Source organism: Homarus americanus, unplaced genomic scaffold, assembly GCF_018991925.1.
Source record: "Homarus americanus isolate GMGI-L3 unplaced genomic scaffold, GMGI_Hamer_2.0 scaffold24260, whole genome shotgun sequence".
NCBI lineage: Eukaryota > Metazoa > Arthropoda > Malacostraca > Decapoda > Nephropidae > Homarus > Homarus americanus.
In genome coordinates, this window is record NW_024721079.1 from 9,949,586 (window position 1) to 9,966,040 (window position 16,455).

The 16,455-nt window shown below is 41.4% G+C and overlaps 1 protein-coding gene across 1 annotated transcript in view; it reads left to right on the plus strand.

Annotated features, from left to right (window-relative positions):
• The first annotated feature begins 419 nt into the window (after positions 1-419).
• The window catches only part of LOC121861543, an 83,287-nt gene continuing 67,251 nt past the window's right edge, over positions 420-16,455 (plus strand). Inside the window, exon 1 of the mRNA XM_042359394.1 lies at positions 420-577. Within this exon, the coding sequence (XP_042215328.1) occupies positions 575-577 (3 nt within the window). The 5' untranslated portion in view covers positions 420-574. The remainder of the gene's footprint in view (positions 578-16,455) is intronic.

The following is a 16,455-nucleotide window of genomic DNA, read 5'->3' on the forward strand; positions in this document are numbered from 1 at the left end:
TATTATTATTATTATTATTATTATCATGGAATTATTTATAATATCGCCCCCACAATATTTATATAATAATGCACATATCATTTGTTGGAATAAGCATAAGTAAAGGAGCTTACTGAGAATACCTAAGATAAATAAATATCAATTAAATGAGGGCTTTGTTGACTTACCTTAGCAACTGTTTACAATTGTTTATATATCTACACTATTTAAATACATTTTACATGCTTACACTGTTTATATACATTCTAATTCAATGTGAAGTTGTATGGCAACTTTAGTAATTAGATATCTCTCTTCCAAAGTTACGGTATCTGTTTGTTTGTTGCAGTACAACATTTTATCTCCTGCCAGACGTACGACTCACTGGTTGCCAGGGTAACGACAGAAAGCTTGAATGGCTGAGTCGTGGAATCGAGGCCTCAGTTTACCAGACGACGCCGCGGGTAGTGTTCCTGTCGCCTTATACATTTATATACATCGTGTGAACCAACTACAAGCAACTGGATTTACTGCCTGATCAATAAGAAAGGGTAGATAGAAGGCGAATGAACGCACGAAGATACAGGCATTGACGATGGTAAGTACAGTACTGTACATGTTTGTTGTGTTGTAAACTTGATATGTGTGTTAATTCAAAGTTAATGTGAATGTTTACCATGCACTTTAAGAATAAATAGGACAAAGGTAATAAAGTAAACCTAATTCCATGTATCTTAATATTCATCTGAAAAAAAATACTGGGTATATTATTTCAAAAGAATTTGTATGTTACAGGGAAGAAATATATAAATGTAACTATCTAGCTAGCCAACGAAGTTCATTATAAACAGCAGTTAATATATTGTTAATTGGTTTGTATGTGAGTTCAGGGCATATGCAAGTTTACTTGCTGGTGTAGGTATGTGTATGTTTGTTACACTTTGTGTACTTTGCATGTTCGTGTGCTTGTATTGTACTTATTTGTGTGTATGTTTGTGTGCGTGCGTACGTATGTGAGTTTCCCGGTGCGGTCTTTTTCCAGTGTTTGTCTATATTTAATTTGTATTGTGGTCTATTTAGAAACATGAGTTTTGGTATGTTTGTGTGTGTGGGGGGTATGTTTTATAATTGTGTATATCTGTTCCTTTATATGAGTATGTATGCCTGCGTGTAAATGTGTGTGTGTGTATAGAAATATATTTGTTGCACGCGCGGTTGGATGCGAATATGAATGTGCATGCTCATGTTTGTGCGTGCGTGTGTGAGGCTTTTTGTTCATGATAAGTAAGTTTATATATTCAGTACATGTCTTCTAAATATATGTACTATGGTATTTAAGTATAAGTATATGTCTTCCAAGTGTATGAATTTAACACGTATCGTAGAGTAACGAAAAAGCATTAGTGTTCTTGTTGTTAGTTTATTGTTTACATGACAGCCAGCCTAGTGCAGTAAAACTTTTTCAATAACAGAATGCCGAGTGAACTCATTAAACGCGTGTAATCATTTATCATTATTTTTAGGTGTTAATGCTGTTTTTCAATTAATGATACGAATTTATAACTTGAAGTAAGTTTGGTGTTTTGTGAAGGAGGAAAATGTGAGAATTAGTACATCTACCTTCTTAACACAAAATTAAACTGAGTAACTTTAACTAAATCATAATATAACCTAACCTTACTAAATATAAAATTAAAGTGCGATTGTATTTTTTTTACTTCATACGTTTACTTCGCATCAGCAACGGGCTAAAATATTACCTTATAACTCTTTGCATTGAAAAGATTGTCCATGGTTGCTTTTATTATTAAGAATTAGTTCAAGTCATCTAAACAAGTGCGTTTTTAGGGTCGTCTGAAGATTAACCCCCAGCTTATTTTACCTACTTGGGGGCAAAGTCTAATTTATTGAGACTTTGCTTGGGGGGTTAACTTAGCGTTTGGTTTGGTTAGATTGGCGTTTGGTTGTTAGATTACATTAGGTTAGCGTAAGGGGGGTTAATTTTAAGGTAAAATAAGGCGGGGGGGTTAATGTTCAGGTTAGGTTTTGTTAGCGTTAGATGAGGCTAAGTAAGCGATGTGAGATAATCTTCAAGTGATTCGCTTTGTCTTTCGATAGATATTCACCTTACGATCCCCTGCGAGTCTGACGCGTGATAATGATGACTTACAGTAGTCCTAGAGAGTTCACATTCCCACGGCAGCGGTGAGTCAGGTGGGTAGTGGGTGTCCTAGCGGTGGGTGGGTAGGGTGGTGGGTGTCCTAAAACAATGAAAAATCCAAACCAGTCTCCCGAAATTCACAGTGATACCCTTATGCGGAAGGAAAGACCATCCATTAGTAACCAATAATGCCCAGATAGAATACAAAAGCAGAGGCACCCTCCTGGGCCTGAATATATCCACGACAGGTTACTCCCATCATGTCCACACCAGGAAGGAAAGGGCAAGAAGAGAGCTGAAAAAACGATACCGCTTTAACGCGCTTCCTGAGAATACAAAACTCCACCCGGTTACATCACTTATCATACCGATACTAACTTACCCAGCAGTACCTCTTCATACTCTGAGCACCACCCAATTATTAAAATTACAGGTGGTCCAAAATGAAGCCCTGAGATTCGTCACAGGTGCAAAGATACACCCTTGACCAGAACCACAGCCGAGATATATAGAGACCTGAGAATAAAACCCATCAACTAGCAGCTGCACACCCTGGCCAGCAGTCTGACAAAAGATAGAACGATCAGAGCAAAAACTCCTCCAAAGACTCCCACCAGACAACGACAACAACCATACATGGTTCCCAAAAAGTTACCAAATCTCAAAAGATCCATTTCCACCTCTGATCTATACGGCCAGGCAATGAACAACTTCCCTAGACCAGCATCCGCCAGTAGGGTCGGCGGAATACGAAATAAGGCCCTCAAAACACCTTTTTTTTTACAGGGATTATCCCCACCCGTGCACATCGGGGCCTGGGGGGGGGGGGGAAGGTAGTAATAATAATTACTCATAATAAATAAATTTTATAATTAAAAATAATAAAATAATTATGATAACTACAATAACAAGAACAACACTGTAATAATAATAATAAAGAACCACAAGGTATACAAAAATGAAGAAAAAAGATCAAAAGTGAGAAACAATATACAGTATGTATGATGTGTTGTCAATAGTAAGAGAAGCAATTGAGATCCTGCAATTGTGTGTAAATGAGGCAGAAAGTCAGATCACCAACCTGGGACTTGGTCACAATTTTTGTGGTGTCATATGGCAACAGGGTCTACCATTAGACAACACATTATGCTTCCAATATCTTCCCAGACGGTAGTACCTCCCTGTTTGATAGCTGCTTACTACCTACTATCTGCCTGTCTAGTTCATGCACCGACAGACAATAACTAACCCGTGTTGTAACCTTAACACACTAATAGTTTAGCTAACCCGTAGTAAGGCGGTCAGCGCGCCCTCTCCTACCTCCAAAATTTCTTCAAAGTCCGAACTACAACTTACTTCCTCCACCACTAATCTTCTTTCTCTACAAAAAAGTGTCCTAGCGGTGGGGGTGAATCTCATGCACGACCGCACCGGTAATTAAGTTTCCCCCCCATCACCCCCTTCTCCCTGGCCACCTCCCTTAACGATCATTCCCCTCACCCCCTTTCGCTTAATGATCCTCCCCCCTTACATCCCCCTGGTCGTGTTACTGGCAGCTGCTATACTCGTGTGTGTGTGGGGGGGTGAGTTGTCGGTGGAGGAAATGGAAAGGATAGACATAACGAATGGGGATAGATTTGTCGTGTGGGTGATTGGGGAAAGGGCTGTCGTGGAGAGAAGTTATTGTGAGGTGAATAGAAGAGAGGGCTGTCATGGGGAGGAATGGGGGTCATCATAGGGGGGGGTTCAATTCATTTTACTGTTGCCCATTATCGATGTTGCTGACGTTAAATAATTAATCGTTAACTTAGACACAACTGTTTGGTTATGGCCGGTCTTGTGGTCTTTAATAAATATTCCTTCAGTATTTGTATTTCTTCATTCTCACACGTGTATATAATTTGTTTGTGTATATCTGTATACCTGATTCGATTCGTGTGTGCATACTTCTGTGTATACCTGATTCGTGTGTATATATGTCTGTACATATGTGATTGTGTGTGTATATCTGTGTAATATCTGTATGCCTGACTAGACTAATGACAGCAGGTGTGTAGTAATATAGCGTAATATATGGCCAGGACCACAACAATATATATTATATGGCGGCTTGATAACACTGTGTGTGTGGCGGCGGCGGCGGCGTTATTTCTGGGTAACGATTTTCCCCATCACGAACATAGGAATGGTTTGGTGGGTGGGCATGGCTGGCACACACAGGCACACATGCACAAAGGTAATATGTGAGGGAGGGGGGTACATAAAGCAGCTGTGTGTGTGTCGTTGAGGAGACAAAGCTGAGGTCCACGTGTAACTACCTCCTGAAGGTCTTATTGCACCGCCACACACTAATGCGTCCCTCGTGTGAAATAATGTGTGAATAATATTATTGCTTCGTCGCTACGACAGGTATTACACCCCCGGGTACTCACACACAGGTCGTAATTCATTCTTACGCTTTGGTGCTGGTCTGATAGCGCGCACGCACACAGACACAAACACGCAGGCATGTACATATACACACACTTACATATAAACAAACACTTACACAAACATACATACATGTACACATAAGCATACATACATACATACTTCACCGAGATTTGTTGGAGTGCCCTGGGTCAACACACACATACCAAGGTCACCAGGACGTGTTAAAATGACCCAGGTCAGGAGGCCTCGCGTGCTGGGGGTCACGTGGAGGTTGATGACCAGTGGGGCGTGAGGCTCCAACTCTCTCCCTGTGTCTTCCTGGGCCCTCCTCTCCTCCACTCAATATCCACACCTTCCTCCTCCCCTCCCCTTTCTTTATATTCTCCGCTTCCTTACCTTCCCCTTTCTCCTCCTCATCCCCTCTCATCTCCTTCTCTTCCTAATCCCCTTCTCCTCCTCCTCCCCCGTTTTTCTCCTCCCTGACAATTGGCCCGGTGTCCTGGTGGCTGTCTTGCGCCAGTAATTGCCACCTTCCACGAAATAGTTGAAAGGAATCAGTTAAACGGGGTTGACTGAGGTGTTTTATTGTTAGTTCAAAGAGGTCACACGGAGATTAGGAACCCCGCTTATTTCACCTGATGATTAGACACCCCGGCCAATTTCACCTGCTAATTAGACAATCCAGCTTATTTCATCTGATGATTAGACAACTCAGCTTATTTCACTTTATGATTAGGTACCCCAGCTTATTTCACCTGATGATTTAATACCGCAATGCTAACTTAACCTACTGTAACCTAATCTAACTTAATCTAAATTAACTTAACCTGGTGGTGGGGGCAAATATTCAGGTGATCCGTGCAGCTGTGTAGGGAGGAAGCTACTATACTATGCGGTCTACTGAGCTGGTTGTGGTCTTCCGGGATATTTACACTGTAGCGTCTATTAACATAACTTAATCTAATATATCTTAACCCAGGTTAGGTTAATGGATACTGCAGTGTAAATATCCAGGTAGACACAACTCCAGCTCGGTAGACCGTATACTATAGAAGCACCGGAAGGGGGCTGTTAGGGTTAGCACACATTGAGTTAGTTGATGCAGCTGTGTGTGTAAGATGGGGACTGCTGCCAGGGTTAGCATACATAGAGCTAGACGATGCAGCTGTGTGTGGAGGGGGGAGAGGCAGTAGGTGACCGTGAGAGAATTTTAAATAATTATGCTCACCTGATTCCTGTGATGCTGGCCGTGCAGGCAAATGTCACGACGCACTCAAACACTTCTCCCGTGGCCCCGACCTTTTGCCCGTGAAATAGACAGACAGGCAGACGGGGTTTAATGATTAATTTTTATTCAGCAAAATCTTCAAGCAGCTCACACTTGTTTAGAAAGTACACCACAGATAATGCGAGTTTATAAACAATGCACACACACACACACTGCAGGTATACACACAATATACAATAGGTAGGGGGTGAGGGCAGGTAGAACTAATCATTGATCAAGTCACCTGAAACACTGGCCCACGGAAGTGTAGTGAAAGTGATTGGTGGTGACCCCATGCATGACGTCACTGATCCATGACCTGAGTTGGGACACTGATTAATGTCGTGGGGGTATCGTGAGTTAATGACCTAGGAAGTATTAAAAAGTTGATGAGTTTATTAATAGCCCCTGACTTACCTGCCTCCTCCACCTGGTCAGACTTTACCATTTTTTATCTATGTATTGATTGACGTATGCAAACAAGATGGGATTTATTTTTATCAGTAAACCCGCAAAATCATCGATTGTATAAAGTGGATCCTTTTAGGGAATATTTATTAATGTTCATAAGTGATAGATAACGTGTAAAGTGACTTAGATGGTTATTGAAAATGTTCTCTATATTGAATAGTAATTTTTGTTTGTTTACTGATACAAAACAACACTCCGTATATGTTTACGTTTGGTTGTACAGGGTGATCCAAAAAGAATACCCACATATTGATATCTAGCACTTTAAAATCTGGATAGGTATTCTTTTTCGTTAACCTTGTATAATATGTATAAGATATTTTATTGTTAATATATTAGTTTCTTTCACATATTAAGCTAGTAAGGTAGTTTATTATTGCCTTGGGAATGGTGTGAACTGGTCGATATCAGCGGAATATTTGAGTGACCTGAGAGTGGTGGGTTGTCGATCTTCATTTGTTTTGATTAGAGTCACTGTCAGTCCACAGTGTTGCCAGTCAAGCTTGTACAGGTGGTGTAGCCTGGGGCCATCGCTCCCTTGTTGGCACCACTGTCGTTGAACCCACGCTATAATGTACTGGCGTTGTGGCTACAGTATTCGTTTTTCCTCTGGGATGCTGGTTCGAACGCAATAGGAGTGATCGAGTGCTGGTTGAATGGGTCGCCTTGCCTGTAGATTCACCATCACTGTTCTTTCATTAAACGTCTTGAAATTAATTATCGTTTACCCTCGTTAGTTATTATGTCGTTAAACGTCTTTCACTGTTTCGTTTCGTTTTATCGTGTCAATGAACTAACTCTCTTTATACAGTGGTGTTGTGTTGGTCAGTGTAATGTCTCTCTCTCTGTAGACAGGCTCAATAAATTCTGTAGTTTTGTCACCATTTGCGAATATGTTTAACTGTGTGTGTGTGTGTCAAGAGGCAGGTGGTGAGGTTTCCGGCCTGTGGGGTCTTCAAAGGCTTCCTACTAGCCCCCCTCACCCACTTACCTCACCATCTTACACCTCCTCCGGGTTTAGTGTTGATGTTCGCTGGTATGTGTGTTTATGAAGTAAGTCGGATTCATCGCTGCGCCTTTGTTATTCTTAACTTAACGTGTCTTTGTATTGCCGTATTTATGTTTTTATTAATATTTAGAATAATTTTGGAATATAATTTTTTTAAATGTTAGTTTTATGGTAAGTTATTGCCGAGCTTCAGGTTAACACGATCTCTCCCCTCTCTTTCTCTCTCGCCGGATTGACATCCATTAGGACAGGAAACGATTCTCTGGGGTTCTTATGTTAATGTTTTTCGGATGTCATGAAGATTAGGCATCCCGGCTTATTTCACCTGATGATTATTTCCCTAAAGCAACTTGGGGAGTTAGGTTACAATAGTTAAAGTTAGCGTTGGGTTGTGTGTGGTTAGTGAAGGTTAGATTAGGTTAGTTAAGGTGAACGTTGGGGTGTTTAATCATCAGGTGAACTAAACTGGGTACTTAATCTTCATGTGATCCATTTTTCACATAATTAGCAACGTTAAGATCTTAATATATACCCAGGCATTATGGTCTCCAGAGTACAGTACAGTGGCGGCAGCGGGACCAGACGCAATCGTGGCGGGAAGAGAAACTGAAAAAATATGCTTATGAAGGTTTGCGTATATCCGGGTGCTGCAGTTAATATCCTGTGAGTTATTATTTATGATTTTTATTATCCTCGTTTGTAATTATGTTAGTCCTGGGCGTCCTGTTATTCCCAGGGATTAATAACGTAAGATTCGAAGATTTCTGCTGATGATGATGGGGGAGGGACTCTTAACTCTTAGTCTGGTACCATGTTGTCCTGTAACCTAGACAACAAATGTGTAATGACGAACAATAGGATCTAATTGGCTGATTTGTTTTACCAATGAGAAAGGCATCACAGGTCAGGACAAAACCCGAGTAAATTAATATAGAAAATAAATTTGTTATATATTCCAAGTGTTTCCTTCACGAATTAATCAGGCTGGATTCTGAAGCCATCCTTTATCCAGTAACCGCATTCCTGTTGGCTCTATACGCCACCACGACCGGGTATCAGATTAGCGCGCACCCAGCCAGGCGTGAGCGACCGGCAGGACAGGACAGGCAGGCAGGACGCACACACCTTTACAATATCCGCCGCGGCAGCTGTCAAGGTAGGAAGGAAGTACACCTTTCTGATCCTGTCACCGTAACAACATCCAGAAATTTTTTTTTATATCTTCGCTTGTGTACTTTCTCCATTTTCTTTTCTCTTAATATTGACCCTTTCTAATTAGTGATTCATCTGGTTTGGTATTTTTTGAGCATGACGCGAGTGTGAAAGTGTTGGGAGCAAATACAGTTTATAAAAGTGATGGTCGGTGCAGGTGTCCCTAGGGTGGGGTCGGGTCTCGTAGTACCGGAATTAATAATAAGGCAACAGGTCGGAAGTTCCGGGGTGTGTTAAGGTAGGGGGAGTTTGTACACGTTTCCCCCAGACCCTCCACACCACACACCTCTCCCCCTCGACGCCTTTCCGTACAGTACTTCCCGCCACACACACACACACACACACACACAAACACTAATGGAAGCCTTTTGACTACCGGTATAGGTCGCTTATTTTCAAACCAAAATTCAGATAAAAAATATAATAAAAAACTGTAAAGAAAACAGGAACACGAGACACAACAAAACTTTATAAAAATCTTAACCTAACCTCACTTCATTTCACCTAACCTCACCAAACCTAACCTAAATGAAAACAATCGTAACTTAATCTAACTTTCCCAGGTAGCATTAGGAAGTTTATATTAATCATCAGGTGAAATAATCTGGGGTGTCTTTTCTTCATGTCATCTAAAACTTACTCAGCTGTAATAAGATGTAACGAATATAGGATTGTATAATTAAAGTACAAAATATGATTGAAAGTAATTATATGTATTTTGTAATTATCATGACGATACAGGACTGATTTGAAGTTATTGCAACTATTACATTGCATCATCTGAAGATTAGACACCAAAACCTATTGCACTTGATGACTAAACACTAATGCTAACTGGGGGGGGGTGAGGTTTGGTTAGTGTTAGATTAAGTTAGTTTTAGATTAGATTAAGTTTACGTTAGGTTAATGTAAAGTTAGAATAGGTTAGGGTAGATTAGATTAATGTTTAGTTAGGTTGGGTCAGATTAGGTTAATGTTAAGCTTGGTTAGTGTTAAGTTAATTTAGGTTAAGTTAAGTTAGCGCCAGGGTGTTTAATCCGTAGGTGAGCCTACTGTATATAACAACATTTTTTCAAATTTTTTCTCGATATTTATTGCCAATTAATTCACAAGTAAAAGGCTAGTAACGTCTACGTGTGAAAGTGTACTGGTCTTGTCAACAATGGTGTCTGCTTGTCTGTCAGTCCGTCTGCTTGTCTGTAGTCACCCGAGTGTTAGCTGAGCCTACACTGGTCCCCTGGCGTCGTCTACATAATACAACAGGTATCGACAACAGGAACCACAGTGTTTGGATGAGATATTCAGTCAATTCGCCAAAGCACCTGAACATTAGCCCTCCCCCTACCTGCTTATTTTACCTGATGATTTAACACCTTACGTTATACCTGGAGGAATTAGGTGTGGTTATAAATTTGTCTTAGGTTAATGACAGGTAACGTGAGGTGAGGTTAAGTTATAAATTAGCGTTAGGTTAGTGTTAGGTTACAAATTACCCGTTAGCGTTAGATTAGTGTTAAATTAGGCGAGGTTAGTTTAATGTTAGTCGAGGTTAGGTTAGTGTTAGGATAGGTTACAAATTAGCGTTTGGTTAGGATTTGGATAAGTTACGTTAGACTAGTTTATAAATTAGCGTAATGTTAGTGTTAGGTGAGAATAGTGTTAGGGTGTTTAATCATCAGGTGCAATAAGCTAGGGTGGGTAATCTTGATGTGATCCAAATCGCCTTACAAGTTTACATTGATTCTTCAGTATGTATGTAGACACTGTAGCTATATAGTGTACTTAAACTAATCAACCCAACTTATTGCTAACCTAACCTAAGCTATTTGATTCTGATTGAGAGAGAGAGTGGTGTGTATGTGAGAGAGTGGTGTGTATGTGAGAGAGTGGTGTGTATGTGAGAGAGAGAGAGAGAGAGAGAGAGAGAGGGTGGAGAGAGAGAGAGAGTCTGTGTGAGTGTTTGAGAGAGTGGTGTGAGAGAGAGAGAGAGTGGGTGAGAGAGAGAGAGGTCTGTGTGAGTGTTTGACAGAGTGGTGTGTGTGAGAGAGAGAGTGAGAGAGAGAGAGAGAGAGAGAGAGAGTCTGTGTGAGTGTTTGACAGAGTGGTGTGTGTGAGAGAGAGAGAGAGTGGTGGAGAGAGAGTGAGAGTGGTGTGAGAGAGAGAGAGAGAGAGAGTCTGTGTGAGTGTTTGAGAGAGTGGTGTGAGAGAGAGAGAGTGGTGAGAGAGAGAGAGAGAGTCTGTGTGAGTGTTTGACAGAGTGGTGTGTGAGAGAGAGAGTGAGAGAGAGAGAGAGAGAGAGAGAGAGAGAGAGAGTCTGTGTGAGTGTTTGAGAGAGTGGTGTGTGTGAGAGAGAGGGTGAGAGAGAGTGAGAGTGGTGTGAGAGAGAGAGAGTGTGTGTGAGTGTTTGAGAGAGTGGTGTGTGTGAGAGAGAAAGGAGATTGGTGAGAGAGAGAGAGAGTGGTGTGAGAGAGAGAGAGAGTCTGGGGAGTGTTTGAGAGAGGGGTGAGAGAGAGAGAGAGTGGTGTAGAGAGAGAGAGAGTCTGTGTGAGGTTTGAGAGAGGTGTGAGAGAGAGAGGAGAGTGGGAGAAGGAGAGAGAGAGTCTGTGTGAGTGTTTGGAGAGAGAGAGAGAGCTAGTGTGTGAGAGAGAGAGTGAGAGAGGTGGAGAGAGAGAGATGAGAGAGAGAGAGAGAGAGTCTGTGTGAGTGTTTGAGAGAGTGGTGTGAGAGAGAGAGAAAGTGGTGAGAGAGAGAGAGAAAGTGTGTAGAGAGAGAGAGAGTGGGAGAGAGAGAGGGGGGACACGTATAACACGCTGGACTTCACCCAAAATAAAGTACGCCCTTTAAAGTGGGTCCATTGTGTGTTAGTGTTAAGTAGGTTGACGATTACTTAACTACTGTCGCACTCCTCACACTCATTACCTTTCTTCACTTTCCTACTTCATACCACTCTACACCTCATTCCACACCACTCTACACCTCATTCTACACCACTCTACACCTCACACTCCACACCGTTCTACACCTCACACTCAGGGATGGCCAGAAGTGGTTGTGATGGGGGGTGGGGGTAAAATTTCTTTGACCAACTCGCCAGTCAGCCAATCAAATTTGACCAACTAATGAGGATTAAAAGAAAAATGATCAAGCGAACTACAAAATTTTCTTTATTAAATGTTTAATTATTAAACATTAGCATAGAATTGTTATGGATAAAGTGAAATCTGTATTTAAATAGAAAAAATAATGAAAATAAATATTTACAGCTTGGATAAAATCAGCAGCATTAACCTCTTCATAGAAATTAAACTTAAATTTTAATTGTCCTAGTTTTCTTAAGCTTCCAATTATCTGCGATCTTTACAAGATCTAACTGATCAGTTATGTCATTTTCACAAGCTATAATCATAAGTTTATGTAACCGTTTTTCTGAGGCTCTGTTTCGCAGGGATGTTGTCAAAAGTTTAAGTCTGCTAAAAGGCCTTTCACTTTTACATACTGAAGGTGGTGCTGTCAAGAATAGCCTGAAAACTTTTGCCATATGAGGAAATAAATTATACTTTCTATGAGCATTCAGTGCACATTCTGCAGCTGAGCGAATGTTTTCTCTACATCAGGATGCTGCTCCACATATTCAGAAAAAAAAATGTTGAACACTTCTAATTCAACTCGGTAAGATTTAGTGTCAGGTATTTCAGATGGATTGGTTTCTGACATATTTTTTATTGCTTCAATAACGCTTTCTGAGTCATAGTCTGCTACATTTGAGTTAAGAACATCCGCAAAATATTTGAATGAAAAGTTCAGGTTTTCAGATTTTTAAGTCAACACAGAAACCATCATATCTAAAACTGCATTAAATTCCTTACAATAATATGAATACAGATTATACTGAGCACTAGAGTTTGGATATCATCACTTTTTTTTTGGGGGGGGGGCTGTTTCTTTTGACGGTGAACTCTCTTGAACTCTTCTTCTCCATCAATATTAATATTTTTGCAAAGTTGAGTGTAGCCTCCAGCAAATGTTACTGAGCCTCATCATCACTACGCATTGAGTGAAGCCCGATATATGCTAGGGACTGTCAGTTGATTGAAAATGTCCAAAGGAGGGCACCTCAGCTATACCCTGAGCCGCCTGAGAGAATAGGGCGCCTGAAATGACCTAATTTATACTACAGACGGGCAAGGGGCGACCAAATTGAGGTGTATAAACATCTCAAAGGGCACCACTCAGTCAAGTGCCCTTACCTGGAGCTGGCGGACGCTCGCCCCACAAGGGGTCACAGCTCAAGGTTGAAGAAGCCGTAAGCCCAGAAAACTGTGAAGGGTAACTTTTTCGGAGTGAGAATTGTGAACTCTTGGAACAATCTGCCAGAGGGTGTTGTGACTGCACCGAGTGTGAGCTCTTTCAAGACCAGACTTGACCAACACTGGAGCAGGTTCAGGTACATTCAGGAGCCGGTGCATGCCCAGTACTTGCCAACAGTGCGTAACAGAGACGTGACCGAACGTCCAAGTGGCTAACGAGCCGATCATTGATGAAGAGGATAAAAGTACAAAGTAAAACAATTATTTTCAATGTACTTTTCATATAGATAAGAGCTCCAGAAACATCTAAATCCTCAGTTTACAACACATTTACCATGTGCTTTATTTTGTACATAATATTTTTCTATGCACATAACGCAACAATAAGATCAAAAGTTTTAATTTTGTAGAGGAGACCATTAGCTTTTGTCCTTACTTCTGAATCATATTTCTTCTTGGCATTTCTGATTTCTTCCAAAACTTCACATATTTCTTCATAAGATTTCCAAAAGGCATCCACTGACTCTGTCCTGGCACTCCATCTTGTCTTTGACAGATTTTTTAATTACAATGCACCTTCAAATTGTGCCAACTTTTCCTTAACAGCTGCATGACGACTGGAGCTACTGCTAAAAAATACTTAGCAAGATTCCAGTACATCATACATACAGAATGTGTAATTAGTTCACTTGCATTACAGCCACGACCAGTCACTAAATTAGAGCCATGAGGTAGACAGGGAGTGTAAGTGTTTGATCTCTCAAGCATATCAGATAATTTCTTTTTAGCACCAATGTACTTTCCAGACCTCGTTGCTGCACTATCACAGGTTTGAAACCCAATGAGATGTGTGTCAATTTTACTTTCTGAAACAGCTTTTTACAGTTCACTAATTCACGTTCATATTCCTTTCTTTCTTTCATTCTTTTTTCTTTCTTTCTTTCTTTCTTTCATTCTTTTCTTTCTTTCTTTCATTCTTTTTTTCTTTCTTTCATTCTTTTCTTACTTTCTTTCTTTCTTTCTTTCTCTTACGTCTGGCATCACCATAACCATTCCAAACACGACCCACTGTGATAGCTCTTACTTCCAGTGTGTGTGTGTGTGTGTGCGTCCATTCTTTACCATCTCCCTGAATTTTTGAGATCATTGTGACCAATTTCTGGCAACTTGACTAACTCGAGAACAATCATTGGGAAGTGGACTTCAGTCGGGCCATCCTGCTCACACTCCACACCTTCACACACCCCACACTCCACACTTCACCCCTCACCTCATACACCTCACTCACCCTCACACACCTTTCTCACACCCTCACACTCCACACCTTTCACACCTCACACTCACACCTACACCCACACTCCACACCTTTCACACCACACTCCACATCCTTTCACACCCACACCTACACCTTTCACACCCCACACTCACACCTTTCACACCTCACCCACACCTTTCACCACACTCACACCTTTCACACCCTCACCCCACACACCCACCCCACACACCCCCCCTCTCACACCCCCCACTCCTCACACTCCACACACTTTCTACACCTCACACTCTACACCTCACACTCCACACCTTTCTACACCTCACACTCTACACCTCACACTCCACACCTTTCTACACCTCACACTCCACACCTTTCTACACCTCACACTCCACACCTTTCTACACCTCACACTCTACACCTCACACTCCACACCTTTCTACACCTCACACTCCACACCTCCAAGGGTCGGGTCTGTGTCTGCCGGTGAGCACAGACTTGAAGAATTGATAAATAGTTTGCAGGAATTCCTTCATCAGTCTTCACTAGATTACAGAGAACATTCTATTTTGGGGGGCTGCACTGTATGATTTGTCTCTCCCTGTACACGAACACACACACGCGCGCACACACACTCCTTCACACATACACACGCACGTACACACACACACACGTTACCTCATAACTACCCACCAGGGAGTCTAGAAATTCGCCCCCCACCAAGGTCACGGCCGATGGAATGTGTGTAGGTTAGGCTTAAATTGGTTAGGCTTAAATTGGTTAGGCTTGGCTAGGTTAGGTTAGTAGGTTAAGTTAGGTTATGTTATGTTAGCTCCAAGGCAGTTAATAATCAGGTAAAATAACCTAGAGAGAGAGACGAAGCTTTACGTGATACAGTCTACACCCCAGGTAGTTAATCAACACACAGGTGGCAGGTACACAAGGGGGTTACCTGGAAGCAGCCCGCACACAACAACACTCCCACTCACTCACCTACACCACTAACACTCCTCGGTAGCTTCACAACAAAGACTTTCTGAAAATTACCACAAGGGGAGGGGGGCTGGGTCGAGCTGTTGTCGGCACTGAAGTATTGATTCTCAAGCTTAATATAGTGGTTCAGATGTTCATAATTGATCTGATACTTTTGGTGAGGGCTTAAGTGTATATTGAGAGTTTATGTTTATGAGGCCAAAATATTGATTAATATTTCTTGTCAATTTTTTTGAACCTCTGAAGTTGTTTAAAGGATTTGTTTTTATGTCAACTGTTAAGCCTCTAGTTTTAAAGGGGTTCATTTGACGTTAACTTTGAACCCCTGAAGTTGTTTAAAGGTTCACCTGCATGGCAACTTTTAACCCCTGAGGCCGACATGTAATGTTTATATGAATCAACTTGAAAGTTTGAAATAAGCACATGGTATTGATTGTTCAACCGGTAAAGATACTAATTAGTGTCACCTGTACACACACGGATTCCAAACGTGTGGAGGTAGGATGTCCTCACCTTCCTGAGACTGTCTATACAAATCTGTTCTTAATACCTAAATTTGATATTGTATTTATTTGTTTATGAATAAAATTTGTAAACATAATCGCGTAGGAAAGCGTTGTGTACGGTGGTGGGAGGCGCGACTGAACTACCTAACACAATATCTGCATCTCTCAGCTTCCCTCCTCTCCTCACATCCTCTCCTCTCTCTCTCACCCTTTGTTTTCCTCCCCCCTTTGTGGGTTATGTTTCAGTCGATCGCATAAAGGGTTTATCTCTCAAGTTTTAGACCGAGATTGTGGTGGTGTAAGGTTTAGTTCAGACCTCACGCATCAGTGGGGCTATAATCCGATCCTTCCGTTCGCGACGTATCCGGATTGGCTTTTGTTTTGTGTGGAGCTGTATAGTACAGTTTCCAGAGCTGGATTTATAGCCTCGGATCCCATTGTGTTGCGTTCTGTGTTTGTTTATAGATTTGGTATCTATTGTATTGTCTCTGAATGATCTTCCCTCCACGAGTTGAATGTGTGAGGGCGCCAGACTCTCTCTCTGACTCTCTCAACGTGTGTGTGTTTGTGTGTCAGGCAGGAAGCACTGAGGGGGTGGCAGGTGTTAGGTTACCCTCACACATGTTCAACAGATGTCACTCCATCCTCATTGCCGAGTTCATCCACTTGCCACATCTAACACATTATACAGTTGATCTGTTTTTAACTTGAATAACAAACCTAAGCTGACGTGACTCAATAGCTCTTACAAGCCCAGTATTATAGCAGTCAATAAGATGGTTTTGTTGAGTTATCCTTGGTCGAATTCGCTTACTATTTACCATTATTTGTATACCTGCACCGTCTA